Genomic DNA, 23,172 nt, shown 5'->3' with positions numbered 1-23,172 from the left:
AAAGTTTACAGGGGAGAAAGTTTGGACAAAGATATGTTTGAATTAGTTTTACTCGCACCTAATGGCGCGTGCTCTCACGTCCCTTTTTTTAGAATTGTTGCGTTGGGCTTGAAACTTTTGTTTTGTAAGAGGAAAATGTGCGAATGAGTATCAAATTTCATATATTTATGTCTCGTAAACGAATGAGATTTCTTATGAGAAATTGCGAATCGGTATAAATAAACGAGATTGGAAAAGGGGAAAATCGAACATAGGACTTTAAGTATATAAATAAATACTTTTAACACTCGAGTTACAAATTTTGCAATAAAAGTTAATTTTTTGATTTACCGTCCACATTTCTTAAAAATAAGTTCACCAACATAAATTAATAATTCCATTTATATTTTGAACTCTTTAATGACATTTGTAATTCGTAAAATGAGAATCATCCATTCACATAATCCTTGTGTCTTTGTTGACTATGGATTATGCATTTCAACAACCCAAATATTTATTTCTTTTGATAATCAAACCCAAATACATTTCATGGAAAGATATTAAGGGAAGGAAATCAAGAAAATGGTCGGAATGGAGAGCACAATAAGCAATTAGATAACTTGGTTTTTCTGTCAAACCCAAGATGCTAATACACTTATCAAAGTCTTAATGACTTGCGTGTAAGGATTTGAAAAGGTATACAAATGGGTGCTTCCTCACACGATCTACAAACATGCTGTAGTGTCACATATGCATCACGCATGTATATATATAATTAATATACCATACCATATATTAATGAGAGAGAGATTGAGAGATACAGGTAGGTGACGTGTCGCATAGGTCATAGGTGATGTGCCACTAGAACGCGTTCACAAATTCTCTATAATTTTTTTATGTGTTTATATACACGTGTATTAGATTATTAGTCACATCACACGAATCCAATTTCTTGTCTACTTACCGTACCAACTACTATACTCGTAAGTTACAAAGATTACATATATATATTATAAGGTCACATGAAATCTTCAATATTAGATGTGAATCATTTAGATCCCATCCAAAAAATAATAATGATGATCGGTACATGAAGCATGTGACACTGCAGGAAAAAAGGTACTTATTTTCAAGCTAAAGTTCAAAACTCCAGCAAATGCCATGAGGCCCATGACCTAGTTTCAGGCCAAAAATCTCGAGGGTTCATCTTTTTTAGTATTATTTCGTACTATAGAATCATTTTAGACGGTTTCAAGTTTCAATTTAATCTTAGAATAAGTTCTGAATTCGAATCTCCTTATTTTCGTTGTGAAAAATAAAATTGAAAAGTTCCTTAAACCCTTTTATCCTATTAATAGGATGAGTTAATTTTACTTTATGATACATTTGAAACTCAAATTAATTGACCAACAAACTTCAAATGAGTCAATGGATTATCACTAAAATGCCACCACCCCTTAAACACGGATCAGTCTCTCTATTTTTATTGCTTGAGTTAGATCATCCAATTTACAAATGTATTTTATCCTCATGCATAAGGCTTGGGATTTAAACAAACAAAAAATAATACCTTGCCTAATTATGAAGGTTAGATTTGACTAGCAATTGTTTAGAAAGTGGGAGCTTGGTATTCACTCAATCTAAATTTAAAATTGAAATCTCATCAATTATGGCTAAAAATTTCAAGTCTAGGTTGGAGTTGGATCACCAAAAACAAAACCCAAGACAAAATAGTCCACTTGATAAGTAAGTTTTCACTCATCCTCAAGTTTAGGCGTGTTGACCTATTAAATACATCCATGAGTTTAGGGGAAAGCTGAATGTGAACTCCTAATTTTTGATAATGTGGTGTTGCACGATAAATTTTTTGGTGTGATTGTCATACTATCACCCTGTATTATCAATTTCTCATAACACATATTATGATTTTTTAATGTCATATCGTAAGAGTATAAATTTAACTTATAGCATGTCGTCAAATCATGTTATAAAATTTGAAATAGTAAAATTTAGTGAGTGACAGTGTGACCATCACAACTAAGGGTTTTCAGTAACTTAATGTGTACTCATAATCATGATCTCAAAATTTAATCATTTCTATTTTTGATATTTCCGTTACAAAGATTTAAAGTTTCCCAACAGTAATGCCAACGAAACCATTTAAAGAGAATTTAATTTTTTCCAAATTTCCACAAACAAATTATTAACCTGAAAATTACGCGTAATCAGTTTCAGGGGCAGTCCTCTTCAAATATTAGACTAGCAGTCGTGTCAGTCGTACACGTGTTACATAAACGGAGTCAGACGTAACGGTCATACTAATTGGTCATACTAATCGACGATCTATATTCATTGTCGACATCACCTACTGTGGAAAAAGACAATAAAATCCAAAGTTCATTTAAATAAAAAATAAAAAATAACAAAACAGGAAAAAGGGAAAAAAAAGAAAGAAACCACCTCCCTCGCAGACAAGAACATGGCCGAACAAGCTATTCACTCTCTCTCTCTCTCGCTCTCCCTCTCTCTCTCTCTTTCTCTCTCTCTCTTTCTCTCTCTCTAAAATCGCGAAGTACCAAATGGACTGTTTGAAACCCTAGCTTTATTTTATCTCTTCTTTTCTTGTTTCTTTCGTTGTTTTTTTTATTCCGGCTGTTTCTTGTAATTGAAGCATCGAATTCTTTTATGTGATCTGAGAAATCTGTGAAATGTGCTGTTGGAGGAGTGGAAACCCTAACTGCCATTGATGAAGCTATTTCGTCGATGCCAGAGGATCCTCATCCTCTCTCTGCTCTCCGTCTCTGTTTTCGCGCCCATCATCTTCGTCTCCCAAAGGCTAAAAAATCTCTCAACTACTGGTAATGTGCATTTTGATTTACGCACTCATTACTAAATTTATGTATGTGTTTGTTTGATTTGATCAATTATCGATAGTGAGTGGTTTGTGAACTGATGCAGGGCGGAAGGAATTCATAGAGGATTTGTCGAATATTGTATGAATCTTTCATCTTTCATCTCAGTTTCGGTTTTGTAATTTATCATGTTATGTTTGGTTGCTGAGAAAGGAGAGAAATGAAAAACTTTTCAATGTCTAGGGTCTATATTGTTTGATGCCGCAAGGCTTAGTCAAACTTAGAAAAATTCCTTACGGAATTTTCAAGACTAAAGACTGGAATTGTCTACACTTTTTTTTGTTGACAACCAATCGGATTGTGGATATTCTGTTTATAGTAGAGTTTGAAGGTGGTTTTGTTTTCTTGGTGCAGAAATACAGGACTGATGGTTTGAAACTTAGTGTTGAGCAGGTAAGTAAAGTATAATTTGACTTGATAGGGTTTCAATCTAAACTTTATCAGAAGTCTGTTTTAGACTCTGCACTTCTAATTTTGGATATGCTTTGTGATTTAGGAAGCGAGTGAAGGCTTGAAAGAACCCAGAAAAGTTCTATATGAAGATAAGGATTTGGTTTCTACTGTTAGTTACACTCTTAAAGAGAATCACGACGCTAAGGAATCTGGAAATGTGGGAGACACTACTGATATGCTAGAAAGAACTGAAAATGGTTGGTGTATATTCACAGGTGTTTGTATTCTGTTTCTTTCTATGCTGCTTTCTTTCTCACATTGTTTACTCTGGGTCTGCTTCATGAAAATATCAGGAACCAAATATGAGAACCAAGACGGAGATAATCAATTTCAGCAGAGAGAAATATCATCCATGTCTGGGGAAAAGGTATTCATTGTCCATCTATTATATGACCACCAGATAAGAAAAATGAAGTGAAAATGAATTTCTTTTGCTGTTGCAATAATAGGAGTTTAACGTTGTAAATAGATATAGGAGTTTCTAGTTTTTTTGGTCAAGTTCTGGCATTTTAGGTATTAAAAGCCCCAAAGTTGGTCTGGCATAAAGTTCAGGAGTTCTTCAAGATTTTTCTTTTCTAATTTTCATACAACGGTTGAATTTTAGATATGTTGTATCAAACCATGGTGAATGCAAGCTTGGGCAGCCATACATGAATTTGTAGATGAATTTAAAAGTATGTTGTTACCTTCTGCAGTCTGTATATTAATTTATATGGTTTTGGTTACAGAAACAATTGAACCAAGAAATAGTCCAGCAAGATCAGAATGCACACTCTCAGTCACGGAAAGTAATAGATGGGAAAATAAAACAGTTGAAAGATGTAAAACCTAACCGTGCAGTTCCACACGACCAGAATTTGCAAAATATGCGGAAAGTGACAGAGAGGATAAATGAGATGAAAGATCAAGTGGTTAGAGCTAAACTATACTTGAGTTTTACACCACCAGGCAGCAAGTCGAATCTTGTGAAGGAGTTGAAACTGCGAATTAAAGAGGTGGAACGAGCAATTAGTGGAGCCACCAAAGATTCAGATTTATCAAGGAGGTAAAAAGATTTGCCATTTCTTCCCTTGCCATTAGTTTCCAACCATGTTAAACACACCACAGAGAAAAAGAAAAAAGATGTTGAAAACAAAAATTAATGTAAAAGTGCTACTACCCATTATGACTAAAATGAAGAGTGTGATCAGTTATATGTATAAAAAAAATTAGGCTAAGGAACATCATTTTGAGCTCCTGTTTAGTCACAAAACATTAATACTCTCTGAAACTGTTTAATTGCAGTGCTTTGCAGAGAATGAGAAACATGGAGTCTTCACTATCTAAAGCCAGCCGTGCTTACCCAGATTGCTCCTCGATGACCACAAAACTCCGTTCTATGACTCAGAACACTGAAGAGCAAGTTCGGTCGCAGAAGAAGCAAGTCTCTTATCTTTTTCACCTTGCTGCAAGCACAACTCCGAAAGGTCTTCATTGTCTTTCTATGCAGCTGACTGCAGAATACTTTGCTCTGGATCCCAAGGAGAGGCAGTTTCCTAACCAACAAAAGTTGCATGATCCAGAGCTCTATCATTATGCTGTCTTCTCTGACAATGTTCTGGCATCTACAGTGGTTGTGAACTCCACTGTTTCCACTGCCATGGTAATTTGAGTCAGACGTTTCAGTGTTCTGTTCTTTTTTTTTTTTTTTGCTTGCTTTCCGATACCCATGATTTTTATTTTGGGCTACAATCAATAATTAAAAGAATTATTCACTCCGCTTAAGCAGAAACCATCGCAATTAATCCCACTCCTCTAATGTTGACATTTTTCTTTTCTGCATGAAAGATTGATGACCCTTTTTTTGCCATTGTGGCATAATAATGTGCAGGAACCCGAGAAGATTGTTTTTCATGTGGTGACTGATTCACTCAATTTTCCAGCAGTCTCAATGTGGTTCTTATTAAATCCTCCTGGCAAAGCCACAATCCAAGTCCAGAGCATAGAGAGTTTTGATTGGTTGTCTACCAAGTACCATGCAGCGTTAAGGCAAAACTCCAGTGACCCTAGATATGCTTCTGAACTCAACCACCTCCGATTCTATCTGCCCGAAATCTTTCCTACATTGAATAAGATTGTGCTCTTTGATCATGATGTGGTGGTGCAAAAGGATCTAACTAGATTATGGAGTATCAATATGAAAGGGAAAGTAAATGCAGCTGTCGAGACTTGTCATAAAAGTGAAACTTCCTTCCATCGGATGGATGCATTTATCAACTTCTCGGATCCATTTGTAGCAAAGAAGTTCCATGCCGATGCATGCACTTGGGCATTTGGCATGAATTTGTTTGATCTTCAAGAGTGGAGGAGACAGAATCTAACTACTGTCTACCATAAATACTTGCAATTGGTACATACGACTTTAAGCCTTATATTTGCTTTTTCGGGTTTTTACATTTGGAAGGGTGATATCTGATTCATGGCATTACCAAATGCAGTACACTGTACACTGTACACCGTACATGCACCTCTACTTCATATATTTGAATGTTATTATGCAATCGTATTTTAATGCTTGTTTTGCTGTGTGATTTGTTGCAGGGCAATAAGAGGCCATTGTGGGTGGCTGGGAGTTTGCCCTTAGGTTGGGTCACCTTCTATAAAAAGACAGTAGCTTTGGACAGGCGATGGCATATCCTTGGGCTGGGTTATGAGTCTGGTGTGGTTCGTGCTGACATTGATCGAGCGGCAGTAATACACTACGATGGAATTATGAAGCCATGGTTGGATATTGGGATTGGGAGGCACAAGGGTTATTGGAGCAAATATGTGAACTATGAAGACTCTCATCTGCAACGGTGCAACATACATGCGTAGTCCACTACTAAAATGGTGGGATAAAGATGACCTGTACCACACAATTAGTTGCTCAAGGATGATGGAACTGCACTGGTTCACACAATTCTTTCTTTAACGATTCTTCAATGTAAAGTCGAGCTCAATTTTTTCCCACATTTTTCTGGGCATAATCTTCTTGGATCCGAGAGTCAAAATATAGGAATAATTGGAATCAATAAGTGTCCCTGGGGGATTTTGTACTGCGGGTCTGTATTTCATGTACATACTTTGTTTCAACTCCTTAGCTAGACTCCTACAAGCATTTTTCGATATAGACAGAGTTACTTGAAATCAATTTGGCATTCTTTTTAAGTTATAAACCCTGTGTACAAACTTGTGGATGTTTTGCCCTGGATTGCAACTTCACATATTTTGCCCAGATTGACAATTGTCTGAATTCTTTTCTGAGAACCCACAGCGCTTGTTTATTGATTTATCTCCGGCCATTTTTATGATCTCAATTGGTGATAATTGGACTTTTTGGTGGATTATGTGACACGTGGAAAAATATGGTTGGGTTGTTGCCGATAGGGGATATCTAATGAGGGGCTGCCAAATGCAAATCTATCCAACTTGTGTGGTCCACGGGGCATACTTTAGCCCAATCAATATCAATCTGTGAATTGTTCACAGTCCCTATGAAACTGCAACTTCTGTCATAAAAATCAGTTCCATTGCAGATTGCCCATAAGCTTCTAAAGTTTCCCACCAATTCTCTTTCAAAGCTGAAGATAATGGCAACCATTACTGCTAGCACTCCAACCTCATCAATCACCAGGGCAAGTCTGGTGCACAAGCCATCTGTTGGGGCTCCACCCGCAACTGTGTTGGGTAAGATTGTTTTGTTCACTTCTCAAACTTGATTTCAATATTTTAAACTGTTCTAGAGAGTGGAGAGGTGGTTCAAATTCAGCTGCACTCGTGCGGGCACACTGTCTTGACCAACCAGTCCAACCCCGCACTTGCGATTTTGATTTTGGTTTTATGTATTTTGATTTTACATTTGTTTTTCCTAATTGTTATTGAATATTACTACTCTATTTCAGCTTTGCCATCACTTGCAAGGAAGGGGAAAGTGAGTTGTTCCATGGAGGGAAAGAAGGAGAGCAGCAACTCAAAGATGGGCAAGGGTGCATCTTTGGCTGCAGCAGCTATGGCTGCAACCATGTCAAGCCCAGCCATGGCTTTGGTGGATGACAGATTGAGCACAGAAGGAACAGGGCTTCCCTTTGGCTTGAGCAACAACATTCTTGGCTGGATCCTCTTTGGTGTGTTTGGCCTCATCTGGACCTTCTACTTCATCTACACTTCCTCTCTGGAAGAGGATGAAGAGTCAGGATTGTCCCTCTGAGCCAAACCCCATTGTTCCTCTGTGGAGGAATGTAAAAATTTCTAGTTCTAGGAGTTTGGCTGTTGTTTCTGTTTCGTAGTAAACCATCCCTTTGTGGATCAAACTTGTCTGCTTGTTATCAACTATGTTCAGTCTCTTCTTCAAATATCACTGCTTAGTTGATGCTTTAACTTCATGATGAACTTAATTTAACTTTGTTCTTCTTTTCTTTTTTTCCTTTTGGAAAGCCAATGTGATCAAATTTGATTATGTTGCAAACTTTGATCGAGTACATTGAGTGTTTTCCGGCCAAAGAACATGGACCACATGCAAACTTGAACTTAACCTCAAACGAAGTGAATCCCTCCAATCATTCATGTTTTATTTCTTAATTTTTGGTGTTACTAACTTACTAGAATACATGAACCCGAACAAAATACATTTAAATGTGAAAGATTTTATTGAAAAAGCCTTGCATAAAAATCATTTATAATAATTGGTAATTGAATAATTAGACAACTAAACTAATACTCTTTTTTACTACCATAGACTTATGGAATTTCATGTAATTTGTAAGAAAGTTGTTCATCATCCATCGGTATGTAGATCAATGACAACGCTCTGTTTATTACAATTGGCAATTCATACGCATGCAAGAAAATTCATCATAATCTTATCATACATAAATATTTAGCATTTTATATAAGTCATTCACATATGCATAATCAAAACACCTATTAAGTTTTACTTTGTATATCAGTTCTGTAATTTCGTCAACACGGTTTTACCAAACATATGGGTTATAGTTGATTTATCAACTTATTATTTTCAACACGATTTATTTTTTGAGACTTGTCTCAACAAACCTCCTCGCTACTAATTCGTGTTTAACCAAGTTTAGTTTTCTCCAATATCTTACATAAATCAACCATTTGTGACAGTTACAAAGTTTTTGTTTTTATCCTGTACAAAACGAGCTTTAAAATTTATATTTTGTTCTCACATCTCAATACGAGTGTGAGCACCAAATGTTTCATTATATTGTAACAGATCATGCTAAACTTTGGGCTAACACGGTTAGTCAACCGTACAGGAGCATGACTTGGGTGATCACATTATTTGTTTCATCTTTTGTTCATACATTTTTTCAGTAGCATTTTTATTGGTGACAAGTTACAAATTCAAACTCTACTTATTTTTATTTTTATAAAAGCGATAATTTATTTTAAATTAATTTAAATTACGAGAATGATATTCGAACTTTGGTACAGAATGAGGAGCACATCCGTCCTAACCAACATAGCTAAGTCATTATCTGATTTTTTTTATTTTTTATTTAACACCCCTCTGATGTGCTTTCTTTTTCAAAATTGACCCGAGAGAAGAGATTAATATCTTTATTATGAAGAGAAAAGGAATTTGAACTTGCCATCTTTAAAAAAAAAAATCATTAAATTAATAATTAACTAAATACTTATACACTATACACTATATGACCCAACAAGTGGCAAAGCATAATTCCCATAAGCTATCTTTGTACCATATTATCAATCAAACCCAATAAGCTGTGAGGTGCCTGAGGAGCTCCGTCATGGCCACCTCTCTCTCTACCCCTAAGCTCACCTCCTTCTCTTCCTCCCCAACACTCCAAAACCTACTCTTCTCCAAAAACCTCCCAACCCTTCTCTCTCTGCGCAGAACCCCAACCTCTCTCTCCCACCTCCACCGTACCTCTATCTCTCCCCTCCACCACCACAGCCGCCGCCGCGGCTTCTCCGTTCGCGCCGATTCCGGAAATGGCGCCGAATCCGGCCGCCACTACGATTACGACCTCTTCACCATCGGCGCCGGCAGTGGCGGCGTCCGCGCCTCCCGCTTTGCCGCGAATTTCGGGGCCTCGGTTGCCATCTGCGAGCTCCCCTTCGCCACCATCGCTTCCGATACCGCTGGCGGCGTCGGCGGCACGTAAGTTTTTTCTAATTTGGGTTAATGGCTTTGGGAGTTCAATTGTTCAGCTTTTTCAGTGATTTAGAATTCTGGGCTTTGTGAAATGTTATTGCTTTTTTTCTTTTATTTGAGTTTGTGCGTGATTTTTTCTCCTTTCTTTTTTGTGTTTGGGGATTTAAAGGTGCGTGCTTCGGGGATGTGTACCCAAGAAACTACTGGTTTACGCGTCACAATTTGCTCATGAGTTTGAAGAGAGTAATGGGTTTGGATGGAGATATGAAACTGAGCCAAAGCATGATTGGAGCACATTAATGGCTAATAAGAATGCTGAGTTGCAACGCCTCACTGGGATTTACAAAAATGTTCTTAAAAATGCTGGTGTCGCTTTAATCGAAGGTCGTGGAAAGGTATGGCGCGAAGAAGAAAGAAAGGGAAAAACTCTTTCTTTGTAAAGTATGCAAAACTATTTTTGAATGTTATTCTAAATGTTGTGTCTTTTTCACCAATAATACAGATAGTGGACCCACACACGGTTGATGTAGATGGGAAGCTATATTCTGCGAGACATATACTAGTTTCAGTTGGGGGGCGACCATTCATTCCTGAAATTCCCGGAATTGAATATGCAATAGATTCTGATGCTGCCCTTGATTTGCCTTCGAAGCCTAAGAAAATAGCAATAGTTGGTGGTGGGTACATTGCCGTGGAATTTGCTGGCATCTTCAATGGTTTGACGAGTGACGTTCATGTGTTTATAAGGCAAAAGAAAGTTTTGAGGGGTTTTGATGAAGAGGTGAGGAACCATGTATAATGCTTGTATTGGTTGGTTGACGCATTAGCCTAACATGCGATTTTGTATGCCTGCAGGTTAGAGATTTTGTTCAAGAACATATGTCTTTGCGAGGAATCGAGTTCCATGCAGAGGAGTCCCCTCAGGCTATCGTTAAGTCAGCTGATGGTTCGTTGTCTCTGAAGACTAACAAAGGAACACATGAAGGGTTTTCACACATTATGTTTGCGACAGGACGTAGACCTAATACAAAGGTTTGAACTTTGAACTTTCTACTTGTGGTTAGCTTCGCCCTGGTCTTCAGGTTCATTGGCACAAGTCTCAGAGTGTTCCCATCAAGGCATGGGTGTAACCATCTGACAAATGAAAGAAGGTTGTCTAAAAGTATTTGATTAGGATTTCCTGCCTTGATGCGATTCTTTGCAAGTGCAAGTTGACAAAATTGAAGATGCCAGTCTGTGCTATTCATAATCACTGTTCTATTAAAGTTACTATGAATACTGTAAATTCAATAACATTGATGTATCAATAATGGGTTATGTAATTCAGTCTTGTGCTGCATTTCAGAATTTAGGATTGGAGGAAGTAGGCGTAAAACTGACCAAGACTGGAGCAATAGAGGTAGTGTTCCTCGATACGTTTAAGTTTGCTTGTTTCAGTTCTGCTTTTCTTTGTTAGATGCTTTCATGGAAAAATGACCACAAAAAAAAAAACTGGGCAATTAATACAGAGTTCTGAATGCTTTTGAGATGGTTTTGTTTCTCAGGTTGATGAATTTTCTCGTACATCAGTTCCTTCAATCTGGGCTGTAGGAGATGTTACAGACAGAGTGAACCTGACTCCAGTTGCTTTGATGGAGGGAGGGGCATTATCCAAAACACTTTTTCTGAATGAGCCAACAAAACCTGATTACAGGTATCCTAGCTAGCTTGTTAGCCAGCTGATAAGACTTGGAGATGTTATTAATTCTGGAGGTGCTCTATAAATATCTATGCAAGCAGAGTAGGCCCTTCATAAAAGGATTTAGGATGAGCATTACGTAACGAGTATGATTACTTTCAAATTTTAGATTTATCATTCTATATCTCATCATGCAATTTTTTTCCTTTCTTGTTGTGACTTGTGAGGAATGCATAACAGTTGAGTGCTGTATTGATGCTATATACAATCCATGATACATTTGCAAAAATATGCATAATAGTGTGAAACGATCTTTCTAGTGTATATCTTTTAGCAAATTAGCATTTTTCACTTAATGTTGAGTGAATTATGTTTTTATGTTTCTGCTGATTACTTTCTTGTTTTGAGTAGAGCTGTTCCTTCTGCTGTGTTTTCCCAGCCACCAATTGGGCAAGTTGGTCTTACTGAAGAACAGGTGAGAAAAAAATTATATTGTATATCTGCAATAGATAGAAAATGGCTTCTTGTCTGAACGTTGCGGTTACTTTTGCAGGCTATCGAACAATATGGTGATGTTGATATCTACACGTCAAACTTCAGGCCTTTAAAGGCTACTCTCTCAGGGTTGCCAGATCGAGTGTTCATGAAACTTTTAGTCTGTGCAAAGACAAACAAAGTTCTGGGGTTGCACATGTGTGGGGAAGATTCCGCAGAAATTGTGCAGGTTAATGTCTTTTCCCTTTATTTGTTTGCCTTTTCAAATGAAGATTTTAATTTCTGGAACTGAGATGGTGGTACTTGTGTTAAATTCCAGGGATTTGCAGTTGTTGTGAAAGCTGGCTTGACAAAGGCAGACTTAGATGCCACAATTGGTATTCACCCAACAGCCGCTGAAGAGTTCGTCACAATGAGGACTCCCACTCGGAAGATTCGGAAACCATCTCAGGTTTGTTGTGTAGCGAGCTCTCTGACCTTTTAAGTTTGTAAGAGATTCCCTGACCTCTTACAGCTCAAGAAGTACAGAAAACTTTTAACTAGTATGGCTTGCAGTCCACCTACATCTTTGCTACTTATGAACTGAGTAGTGTGTGGATTACTTATCATTTTTTCTTTTTCAATGAACCTGTTCCAGGGGAAGACAGATTCTGATGTTAAGGCTGCCGCTGGTGTTTGATCGTGGTTGACCAATCTGCTGCACGACATGGCTCCTGAAGTTTGTACATGAAAATCCTTTTGAAACAGGTGCTGGAAAACGCAGCATCTGACATAGAAGAGTTGAGGTTCTGGAGAGCATGGATGGTGCAAGTCTCCTCTCGAGGCCAGCGAGGAACTTGAGCAAAAGCAGGTCGTCAAAAGTCCTTTTACTATAATTAGGTAGAGTAGGTTTCTGCTTCAGTAATTGCAGTTGAGTTGCTGTATGAGCTATGCTCTGGCTCCACTTCGACATATTTTTGACGTTAACACCGATGGATAAATGCGTATTTGCTTTCCTTGAGCTTCTCTGTACAACATATTATATATACACTATAACAGAGCACGATGTTCAAATAAATGTGTATAGATTTCTGATTTTTATCACTAAATAAATGAGTTTTTTTTTTTTACAGGAATTTTTTTGATTCATATGCCTTAAAGGCTACAACTATCCAAATTATAACTACTAAACCTAAATTAAGTTAATTTGGTAACAGGTTGTAGACTTGCAGCTTAAACAATTACAGACTCCAAACCGTGCACCTCTTGATACGCGAGTTGTAAATGATACCAACTTTCTTCAACAAATACCATAATAAGAAGTAAATAACGCCATTGGTAAAAGATAGCATTAGAAGATGAAGAGAAAGAAACAGCACAGAAATGACACTAATAATTTCCACTTAAAACATGGTGTAATACGTTCTTTCAACAACTCTTAAAAAAGGTCAAAAACTGCTGAATTTTTCTGCAGCGAAAAGCCATCATAGCATTTATAAACCATCGTTCAAAACAGAGGAAAATACGATTGAAACTCTTCTGATATGATGTGAGGAAGATAAGAACACACTGATCAGATATTTGTCCTCTCAAACATTCGTTCTATGCATGATGGTAATGGTGCAACTTGTACAATAACACTTTTCCAGCAGCATTTCCTACAGCCATGAAACTTCCACCAGGGCTAAAATCCAAGCAGCGGGGATAGTGAAGGGCCTTCTTCTGCGGAGGCCAGTTCGAGAAAACAGTAAATGATGGAACATGTATCAACTTTAAGCTGTTCTTCTTCATGCTTGAACAAATAGCCAATATTTGAGCATCGCTGTTGAACTTCAGAAAATCTACTTTGGTCGTAAGATTCTCGATGGTCTTGATGGGTTTTCTCTTGCCACCCAAAAACTCCTCACTGTTGTAAATATTGACAATCCCACTGCCTGAACCAGCAGCAAACAATGCTCCATTTGGAGATGTACAAAGAGATGTACCATTTATACAACCTTCATCAACAGCCTTATGGAGGCAAGCCCCTGTTCTGAGATCCCAGTGGTAAACATGTCCATCTCCACCAGAGCTCAACAATTGCTTCCCATCATCGGCAAAAGCTAAAGAACGAACAGTTCCATTCATCTTTAATGTCCCAATCAATTCTTTTGTTTTAGACGAAACCAACAAGATATAACCTTCATTTCCCACAAAGGCAATTGTACTAGAGTCAGGGGAAACCTCAAAAACTTCCAAGCTTTTCTCCTCTCGACCAACCAAGGGACCTATTTTATCAACTTTTGCCTTCACCAAGTCAAAGCTGTAAAAGAAGTTCCTCCTTCCAGCTATAATAACCTGAGAGCCATCAGGCAAAAAGGACGCCTTCCGAACGGGGCAGTCATCAAGAAAGATGCTTTCTATTTTAGTATTGCGCTTGCCATCAATCTGAAAAAACTTAAGCCTTCGATCCAATCCAGCAGTAAGAAGCAACTGCCCATTTCTATGAAACTGCACTGAATTTATTGGTCCTTTAGAAGGTTCCTCTGCATTCGCATGTACAAGTACCGAATATTCAAGAAGTCCAGGCAACAATTTTGCACTGCTCTTCACAACAAGATCCTCATTTGTTCGAAGGAGATCATCAACAGCATCTACACCCTTGTAGCCACGGGCCACTGCTACCCCATTTTCATCATCTGATGATTCATCATCAGAATATCTACTGTTCCTCAACTGTGGACCAAGCTGAGCCCATTCTGTCCCAGGGTTCAGCTTAGCATGCTGAGCCCTCAATCTTGAGACATAATCTGAACCAGAAATCAAACTCTCATCCTCCTCCTTCCTCAGCTTCCTTAATCTGTTAACTTTAGCAATATTTATATTGGTCTTTTCCTCTTCCTCATCCACCCAGACAGGTTTCCTTTGCCTAGTTTCCTCTTCCGATAACTCTCCATCCTCTTCATGCACCGAGAGCACACTATTGGCTGAACGGTCCACAAAGAATAAAGAAGAACCTTTATCCACTGCATCTCCAACTTCTTCCTCATCCTCCTTTCCAAACTCTAGTGGGGAATAAATGGCTCCAAACAAAAAGTTTTCCAGCTTCTTCATTTCCTTCTCTTGCTCAATAGCCACCTTCTCATCCTCTTCCTTGTGTGCTTTCTTTCGCTTCTTCGTTTTCATAATATCTAAGTTAGATTGTTTTCCATTTCCGTTGTCATCATTCCCTTGCAGAAATGAAGGCTCATCAACATCATCCCTTTTAGTCTTGTTGGCTTTAAAAGCCGAAGGAACATTCTGTGATATTAAACTCATCTTTTACAAGAACAATGCCTATCTGCTTCTGCAAAATCAAAACAAGTGAAACTGAGGTCCCATACAACAGTCACAGCCAAAATGGTTTTCGAAATTACGTAGAAAACTAAACATATACTCGGGCAATAATTCTAACTTTGAGTGACCAACAAATTTTGGGCTTTAAGGAGGCGACACCGTGAGGTAGGTTTTCTTTAAAGTCAGGGAAAACAATAATTCTTTAAGAAAAAGTCCCGACCCGCCTAGGCGCCTACTCCTAACGATTAGGGGTAAATCGTAGCGGTGTCTTCCCGCCTAGCGTCTAGGCGCCGCCTAGGCCCATTTTTCGAACACTGACCATAACAACTCCCAAACAACAAATTTCTGATAATCATAACTGTTGAAGCTCTGTTATTAACATAAAAAATCAATGCCTGAAGTTCCAAGCATATGAGCTCAAAACAAGTTAACAGTCCAGAACAAAACACACACAAACAGAGTTCGAGAATCAAACGACAAATATAATTTCGATTTCAGCCATAAAACAGAACCAAAGATAGAAACCCAAAACGAAAAACAACTTACTGCAAAGATGAGGTCTTTTGAAGGACGATGAGTTTCGGCGGCGCGGAACGGCAGAAAACAAACAGCGGACCAGAGCTAGCTTTCAAAGAGACACGAAGGTTGTTTGTGTTTGATGCGGTTATAACATAAAACGAGGTCGTTTATACAGAAGCTCCAAACACATGTCTTTTGGTCAAATAGTCAAACTTTTCATCATCATCATTCATCACTACTAATTTTCTTGTCGACAAAAGCGGTGTCGTTTCACGTGGTGAAGGGCGGGTGTTGTTAATTTTGAGCTTGAACGGATTTGGGCTTTTGCTGGTGTAGCTTTCCCTTTTCAATTTATTGGGCTGGAAACCTAATTAACAACCCAATAATTTTCTGTTTTTAATATAAGTCGATATTTTAAACAATTCTAATGTACGATGAGATAGATGAAACTCGGATGCAAGCTGATAAACTCATTGGTCTTTTCTTTTTTATCAATAGGAATGTGAAACTTCAAACTCGTCTTCTTTATTGACCGAAATAGGGGATTCAAACTTAAAACTCACCTAAATATTTCCAAGAGAAATACAACTAGACTAGTAGTTAATTCTTTCGTGCATCGTGACAGCACCATAGGTTTTATTACATTTTCCCAACGATCAACATTAAGGTACTAAATTAACTAACAAGAAGTAACCCACTAATTACTAAAGCCTAACAATCTTCATATATATATATATATATATATGCAGAAAATACTATATGCAACACTAGTCACTGATCATCTCCTTACAGTCATTATATATTTTAACCATAAAAATCCCAGAAACTAATGTTTTCTATAACTAACAAGTAAGAACCCCACGTTATATTATACAGTTGAAGCTTTTATTTTTATTTTTATCTTCTTGTGGTTAGTAACTAATGATCGGAGGCAAGGCCTAATTGTTTGAGATGGTGGTGTATGTCTTCAGGGTGATCATCGAGTTTCGGGCGTTCGGGCTGGATCCAACGGCCATCCTTGCTCCTCACCATGCCCTTGTTCTCGTCTTGCCTCCAGTAAGGTGGAACCAAGTAATGATCTTTCAAGAAATCAGAGGCTTTGTTCACCAATGCTGGGTCTCTTCCACTCGCTAGCACAAATCTATGCCCTTTCCCATGGTATCTGCGTTTCGTCAAACAGACAGTTAATTAGTTTAATTATTCTCGTTACTATATATTTTCGCATGCATCAAATAATAAATAAAATATGTAATTCTAATTCAGTTACGTCTGAATTTTGATAACAATATGATAATTGTTTTGTTTTTTTAATGTCTCTACTAATGTCTTCGAAGACAGGAAGACACGGTCGGTGTAAACAGGATTATTCACTACAATTTCTATGTCTACACTACACACAGTCAAAATAGAAGAGCTATGATATTCACATGGTGGAAAAATCAAATTTCTCCAAATCGACGTGTCCGTATTCATGTCCAGATCAACAAAATATCGAGAATATATCGATATCCATTTTAACAAATATATCGAAATCCATAATGACACGAAATTAGTAAGATATAAGGGAGCTTGTTCTGTTTTGTCAATGGCATTAAAAATTACAGTACTACATACATTTATCAAGTCCACCTAATCCAACAACTCGGATATAGAATATAATAAAGTACGGTCTAGAAAAGCATCAAATTGCTTGTGAGATAAGCTTATAGCCAAACCATGCATAATTATTGTATGTCTCTTTCATGAGTACCACTGAAATATTTATTATTTTACTTACAACTATGCTTACAAACAATAATTCAATTGAGATGCATGGGGACCATGATCTTATCAATTATTTTTAAATTGGCTCCCAAGCGCAGCCAAGTCATCGTGATCTGCAAAAGATATCTCTACCAACTGAATAATGCATAGAGGTGTCACATGCTCCTATTTATTTTTGTTTTTATCTTAAATCAAAATCCTAAGTAAGTAAAAACTCACCAACAATATCATTCTTCTTGTTTTTATTGCAATACAACTAAATAAAATTAGTTTTTTTTCTTTGATGAAGTGATATTGTAAACTACTTTAATGAATGAGGAGAAAGATCGAACTCGATTGCAAAGAGGCGGACATACCATCTTAAACAACTGACGTGATTCATGTCCACAATTAAAATTGATCTTAAGACCCAACAAAATCAATAAGATTTACTAATCACGTCGTTAATCAAATAATACTAACCCGTCAAGCAAATGCAAGTGAGCCTCCAAATTATGCGCACAAACAGGATCACTCGTCTGCTTCAAAAACGGTGAGTTTTTATGATCCAACTCAAGCTGGACCCCGACATGCGAGTAGCTCCACGGCAAGCCCTCCGCCAACTTCATCAGCCGTGGCGCCACATGTTCGTTAAAGAACAGCCCAGGCGATTTAGGCACCACGTCATGAACGTTCACAACCCTCAACACCTTCACCCCCAGCGACTCAAGCCGCTCCTTAAACCGCACGTTCCCGACCCGAGGTCCCGAGAACGATAAAACGGATACGGGCACGACCTGACCGTCCGCCGTCACGTTCAAACCCGTTTCCGTTATATCGTACGCGCTCAAAATCGCCAGCGCGCTCCCGAGGCTGTGCCCGGTGATCGTAATGCTCAATTCCTCGCCGGTATACATCTCCACCAATCGCTTGATCTCCGTTAAAATCTGTTCCCTCGCCGAAAACGTAGAATATCGGCACGTCACGTCTTTATCGGTGTAAAGATCCAGAAACCCGGATTCGACTTTGACGGTCGGATCAGGGCAGGGGATCTTATTCCCGGAAACGGGCTTTAAAAAGTCCATTAAGTCCACGATCCACTCGAGCCGGGTCACGGTGCCCCGCCACGCGATGCTGATGTCGCGCCGGCCTAAACGGGCTGTCGTTTCGTCGTCCGAAACGGCGACGTATCCGATCCAGTTGGCGTTTTTGCTCCAGACTTTTGGCCAGCGCGACTTCTTGAAGAAGTTGGGGAGGTTGATGTTTGACGTGGCGAAGAGGTAGCGTGACACGCGGTAGCCGAGGTGGGCCATGCCCAGAGACGGGAAGAAGCTGCGGGGGACGAAGCGGCAGCTGCCGCAGTACTTGGAGAAGGGGTCGAAGTCGAAGGCGTCGTAGCAGGCCTGGGCCATTTCGCCGTAGCGGATGAGCTCGGATCGCAGAAGCGGGTCCATCGGGTCGAGTAACCCGACCCAGTCGTCTTGGCCGTGGAGCTCCCGCCATACGTTGGATAGACGGCGCTCGTCGTGGGTAGTGTTAATATCTTCTTGTCGTTGATTCTGATCGTCCTTGTTGAGACTTTCTTTTTCGAGCTCGGTGATTATGGAGGTCAAGGAGTCGCTGGTTTTTGAGTGGAGCGCCTTGGCGCAGACGGTGGAGGTTGTTGGGATGGTGAGGTTTGATGGGTTTGAGCCTGCGAAGGGATGGGATTTTCTGCTCGAAACGGTGAGTTTTGGGAAGGGGAGGAGAGTGCTGTATATGGGAATGGCCATTGTGGACGAATAACAAACAGGTGGTGAGCAATTTAACGTTGAATGAAGAAGAGAGAGAGAGAGAGCGATCTAAATAAAGTGGTCATATTTAAGTTGGAGAAATTGCTTGCTGGCACAGAGCTAGTTCCTTTTATATTTTGTATATAGTCAACAAGTACGTATTTTTCTGAATACTTTACTTCCATGTGGTACACGAGGTCCTCATTGGTCATGGAAGCCCACGTTGACCATCTGTCAGTCTTCGAGAAAGCTTTCGCGGGATTAACAGTAGGGTATAGCTTGCCGCGACTTGCCTAAAGTACATTTGACATAACATGCCAATATTATATGGCACACAACAAGAAATAAGGAAATTGTGTGTCCAATATATTTTTTCTTATTAATTTATGGGCCTTATTTGATATTCTCATGCCATTTTCACTTTCGTTACTTTATATATATAAAAGTGATATCCTATATTAATTTAATTTAAATTATAGAGAGAGAAATTCGATCGAATTTGCAAACTGAACAGCATATTTGCGTTCATTTCGTGAACTGAGTAACTGATAATTTGAAGTATTCTGGATACATCTAGTATTATTGAGAATAAATTCAAGGTGACAGGTGGATGCCTGTCCACCACATGGGTTCTTGTCATTTTATTAGATTTACAAAGATTTTGTATGATGTGATTAAGTTGGATAATCTTGTGTATACCAAACTAAATCACTTCATGTCCCTAATCAATTATTGTATACGATTTTCGTAACCATGTGTATCTGGAACTGTATTAATATTCATGATTTTGGAGCAATATTATTTATTTTGATTTTGTAATTAGGGTTGTTGACGTATGTTTCCAAGAAATTTAACGATGGAATCGAAATCCGACTTTGCTTTATGTGATCATAGTGCTTGTTGACGTGTGAAATAGTGACGCATGGCATGTGAGGTTCTTAGAGAGGATATTTATGTGATATATTAATGGAATATTGCGTCTATATATCTAGCTAATGGCAATAGTAATTATAGAAAAATAAGTAACAACAGCTGGCCAAAATAATTAAACGTCGTTTTCAAACCACGACTTGTCTACTTCTTGTTTACGAAAGATCTTTTGCTAAGTTGTTTGCAAATCATAAACGTGGACCATTTGTGTTCATTGAGGCTGCAATATGGTGGATGGAAGTGTCGTTTTTCTTTAGTGGAGTGTACGCAGTCCTTCCGCATCGTCTAACTAGTACATTATTATTTACTTTGAGTGATAAATTTGGGTCTGCAATATCACTTCAAACGTGACACTAGCACATGCACGATCGCTTCAATTATAATTGCTTGGATATGATACGCTACACTCTCATCACCAACAATACCACTCAAAACACACACAAAAATTATCTTTCAAAGCGTAGACATTATTTTTTTATATTTTTTACTGAGAAATTCTTATATTGCATTCATAATTCAGCTAAAAAAATCATTAACCTCAAAGGCCAATACAAACTAGCCACAAAGGGCTATTGCAATAATGGAGCGGTTTAACATTAAAATTAAGACAATCTAGTACAACTTCACTAACAATCACGCAGGATCGAAAAAACTCTGACGTAGGCATCAAAACTAAGATTGAAAAACTCATAATTAAAAAAAAGAAGATAAAGCTTTAAAAAAATTCAAGCTATAACAATACAAATAAAACTCTCACAAATGAGATATAAAAGTTCTCACAAATGAGATATGAAAATCTCTCACAAAAGGAGATGTGAAAACTACACAAATAACTCAAAGAGTCTCTGTGACTTATTCTAAATATAAAAAAATCGCAAAAAGGATGGTAGTGGAGATTTGACGCCAAAACGCAAGTGGAGATTCGATGCCAAGATGCAACCGCCTTTGATGGTTAGAGGAAAATTATAACAATGCAAAGACAAATAAAGAAAACTTTTTGTCTATGAAAATGAGATAAGAATAGAGGGAGGAAGATAAGAGGGGAGAGGGGAGGAAGAATAGTGGCTTCCTCCCCCTCAAAGTGAAAACGACTTTAGGAGGATTTTTTGGAAGATAGGGGGCTAGTCAAAGCATAGGCATTACTAAGCACCAAAGAAAAACAGTGAACCAAAATATCTTCAATCACATTGCAAGCACCAATCGAGACTGATAATATCAATGATTATCAAATTTAATTTCACAGCTCAATTATGCATCCCACCACAACCTCGTTTTGATGATAGAAAGTTTATCTATGAAATATCGTTTCAGTTTATGATATGTGAGAAAAAAATAATACAAATAGAGATGAAGGTGCACGTTTGATTGTATAATGGGAATTAAAAGAATTACTTTGGTTTTAATTTAAAAAATTGGCTGTATCGATATCATGTGCACTTTGTTTTTCCTTTTATCATTATACGACATATTCTATTATTAGTAATTAAGATAATTTTCACTGAATGAAGAGTTAGTTAGTAAAAATATGATCATCAATTCGAGACTCGCGGACGTACTTATGTGAATATGACTCATGATATGCGAAAAAGATAACTCGTTTCTAAAATATTTGGTAATAACATAAACAAAGTGGTACAAAATATGGTCCGTACGTAACGAGTACACTGTTTAATGTTGGTTGGACTATGCTTAGGCTTATACTATATTCATTGCTTACCAGATTATTCCATATGACCTACCTAACTCATTTTAAAGCACGTATAGGATGCCCAAACGCTTTCTAGTTTTGTTCAATTGAGAATATAATATGTTGGTGGTGACTTTTTTATATTTCTGGTGACAAGACAAACTATGGCCCAATAGGCCCATGTTGGTTTTGACTCAATTTTTTATGAATTCTTTTCGGGGTGTTCATTGGTTTGAATTTAAATACGTCAATATGTAGCCAAAATGTCGATCTGATCTGATATGATTGATACTGGATTAGAATGGGTGATGATGAATTTGAATCTTCTATATTGAAACTGACTTATCGTCAAAATTAAATGAAAATGTACAGCTTTATATGTTAATAGCTTCTCCGCATGCGCTTTTGCGTTTGTGAGAGGTTTTTTTTAAAAATAAAATAAAATAAAATTTTAGAATTAAAACATATAATAGGTAGTTGTGTTCCATAAAAATATGATTAATTATTTGATTTTTTCTTTTAATTTTAATTTATTTTTTAATATGAAAAATTATGAATTTACCATATTATCATCTTTTAATTAACAATTTCAGTTCTTAATGTTTGCATTAACCAATGACATTTTTATAGTATTTTGAATGTTTTACTATTCTCTGCCTTTTGCTTTATATATATATATATAAATTAAACATAATTGAATCTCATGACTTAAGCAACTTGTATGCACAAGAGTGTTTGAAAGTTAATTCGAAAATGTAACTACTTCACCCAAAAATAAAAAGGATTGTTCAGAGTTAGTTTTCACCGTCTATCAATTATCTCACGTGTTTCACGAAATATGAATTTTCATATAATTTTGATTTTTGTGTAATTTCAGTGTATTCAAATATATAAATCGTGAATTAGAAAAACACATTTTAGGCAGTTTAACATATGAAATTATAGAAAACTTAAATTAGAAAAACACATGTAAAAACAAAAAATGTTTGACTCAATCCGTGAAAATGACAATACATCATGCCTCCATCCATTGCATATAAATCTATGTACTTAAATTCCTTGAACATGAATCAAACGGTCCACCAAACGGCATCTTCCATTTCAAACATATTTTTCTTTCCAAAATCATTTTCAGTCTCCGATTTCTTATTCATTTGTTCCAAATTCATCAAAACGTGTTTGGAAAAAGAAAAAAAAAAAAAAAAGTCAAAACGTGACATTATCATTTTGAGTCGTAGTCAAATGAGATTGTCCCAAGTCATGCATGCTGCCGTAATAAGTAAACAATCTCCCGGTAACAAAAATTAAATTCCCAAATCGAACGCGGGAAATCCTTCCTTTCCGGCGATCAGGCGAATCTGATTCTCAATCAAAATTAATTATACAATTACCAAGAAAATTCCAAAATTCACAGCAAGATTAATCGCGCCCTTCACCCAACACCAGGGTCAATTTCGTCATTTAAATACGTTCACGTCAGAGCAGCCCTCCGCTCCTCCCCATTAGTTTACGTTTCAAAATCAGCGCGCGAAACCCCGCTTTTA

The 23,172-nt window shown here is 37.6% G+C and overlaps 5 protein-coding genes across 5 annotated transcripts; 3 read left to right on the top strand and 2 right to left on the bottom strand.

The window, feature by feature from the left end:
* Positions 1-2,405: 2,405 nt before the first annotated feature.
* On the top strand, positions 2,406-6,541 carry LOC103334161 (putative galacturonosyltransferase 6). The gene is made up of 9 exons (XM_008237099.2): positions 2,406-2,837; positions 2,938-2,972; positions 3,246-3,284; positions 3,388-3,541; positions 3,638-3,711; positions 4,073-4,389; positions 4,629-4,986; positions 5,215-5,733; positions 5,925-6,541. Exons 1-9 carry the CDS (start codon positions 2,726-2,728, stop codon positions 6,198-6,200), a joined length of 1,884 nt encoding a protein of 627 aa, XP_008235321.2. The 5' UTR covers positions 2,406-2,725; the 3' UTR covers positions 6,201-6,541.
* Positions 6,542-6,844: 303 nt separating this feature from the next.
* PSBW (photosystem II reaction center W) lies at positions 6,845-7,747 on the top strand. The gene is made up of 2 exons (XM_008237101.3): positions 6,845-7,052; positions 7,268-7,747. The coding sequence occupies exons 1-2, from the start codon at positions 6,956-6,958 to the stop codon at positions 7,570-7,572; spliced, it is 402 nt and encodes a 133-aa protein (XP_008235323.1). The 5' UTR covers positions 6,845-6,955; the 3' UTR covers positions 7,573-7,747.
* Positions 7,748-9,058: 1,311 nt separating this feature from the next.
* Positions 9,059-12,792, top strand: GR (glutathione reductase). The gene is made up of 10 exons (XM_016795264.2): positions 9,059-9,516; positions 9,680-9,905; positions 10,013-10,291; positions 10,366-10,542; positions 10,856-10,909; positions 11,055-11,203; positions 11,600-11,663; positions 11,742-11,912; positions 12,003-12,134; positions 12,321-12,792. The coding sequence occupies exons 1-10, from the start codon at positions 9,143-9,145 to the stop codon at positions 12,360-12,362; spliced, it is 1,668 nt and encodes a 555-aa protein (XP_016650750.2). The 5' UTR covers positions 9,059-9,142; the 3' UTR covers positions 12,363-12,792.
* A 229-nt stretch (positions 12,793-13,021) lies between these two features.
* LOC103334163 (U3 small nucleolar RNA-associated protein 18 homolog) lies at positions 13,022-15,665 on the bottom strand. The gene is made up of 2 exons (XM_008237102.3): positions 15,524-15,665; positions 13,022-14,987 (listed from the first exon to the last, which is right to left on the bottom strand). The coding sequence occupies exon 2, from the start codon at positions 14,957-14,959 to the stop codon at positions 13,265-13,267; it is 1,695 nt and encodes a 564-aa protein (XP_008235324.3). The 5' UTR covers positions 14,960-14,987; positions 15,524-15,665; the 3' UTR covers positions 13,022-13,264.
* A 536-nt stretch (positions 15,666-16,201) lies between these two features.
* LOC103334164 (phospholipase A1-Igamma2, chloroplastic) lies at positions 16,202-19,160 on the bottom strand. Its single transcript, XM_008237103.3, has 2 exons — positions 17,723-19,160; positions 16,202-16,658 (listed from the first exon to the last, which is right to left on the bottom strand). The coding sequence occupies exons 1-2, from the start codon at positions 19,009-19,011 to the stop codon at positions 16,415-16,417; spliced, it is 1,533 nt and encodes a 510-aa protein (XP_008235325.2). The 5' UTR covers positions 19,012-19,160; the 3' UTR covers positions 16,202-16,414.
* Between the last annotated feature and the right edge of the window lie 4,012 nt (positions 19,161-23,172).

The sequence above is a fragment of the Prunus mume genome, linkage group LG6, assembly GCF_029339155.1.
Source record: "Prunus mume cultivar Tortuosa linkage group LG6, ASM2933915v1, whole genome shotgun sequence".
Classification (NCBI taxonomy): Eukaryota; Viridiplantae; Streptophyta; class Magnoliopsida; order Rosales; family Rosaceae; genus Prunus; species Prunus mume.
Note: the sequence above shows the minus strand (reverse complement) of the source record. Positions and strands in the feature narration are given on the sequence as shown.

Bases quoted from the DNA above. Each gene is read 5' to 3' on its own strand.
- LOC103334161 (XM_008237099.2), top strand. From the start codon at position 2,726: ATGAAGCTATTTCGTCGATGCCAGAGGATCCTCATCCTCTCTCTGCTC. The intron at 2,838-2,937 runs GTAATGTGCATT...GAACTGATGCAG, and splicing joins AAAAAATCTCTCAACTACTG to GGCGGAAGGAATTCATAGAG. The intron at 3,712-4,072 runs GTATTCATTGTC...TTTTGGTTACAG, and splicing joins CATCCATGTCTGGGGAAAAG to AAACAATTGAACCAAGAAAT.
- PSBW (XM_008237101.3), top strand. From the start codon at position 6,956: ATGGCAACCATTACTGCTAGCACTCCAACCTCATCAATCACCAGGGCA. The intron at 7,053-7,267 runs GTAAGATTGTTT...ACTCTATTTCAG, and splicing joins TCCACCCGCAACTGTGTTGG to CTTTGCCATCACTTGCAAGG.
- GR (XM_016795264.2), top strand. From the start codon at position 9,143: ATGGCCACCTCTCTCTCTACCCCTAAGCTCACCTCCTTCTCTTCCTCC. The intron at 10,543-10,855 runs GTTTGAACTTTG...GCTGCATTTCAG, and splicing joins GACGTAGACCTAATACAAAG to AATTTAGGATTGGAGGAAGT. The intron at 11,913-12,002 runs GTTAATGTCTTT...GTTAAATTCCAG, and splicing joins ATTCCGCAGAAATTGTGCAG to GGATTTGCAGTTGTTGTGAA.
- LOC103334163 (XM_008237102.3), bottom strand. From the start codon at position 14,959: ATGAGTTTAATATCACAGAATGTTCCTTCGGCTTTTAAAGCCAACAAG.
- LOC103334164 (XM_008237103.3), bottom strand. From the start codon at position 19,011: ATGGCCATTCCCATATACAGCACTCTCCTCCCCTTCCCAAAACTCACC. The intron at 16,659-17,722 runs GTTAGTATTATT...GACGAAACGCAG, and splicing joins CACTTGCATTTGCTTGACGG to ATACCATGGGAAAGGGCATA.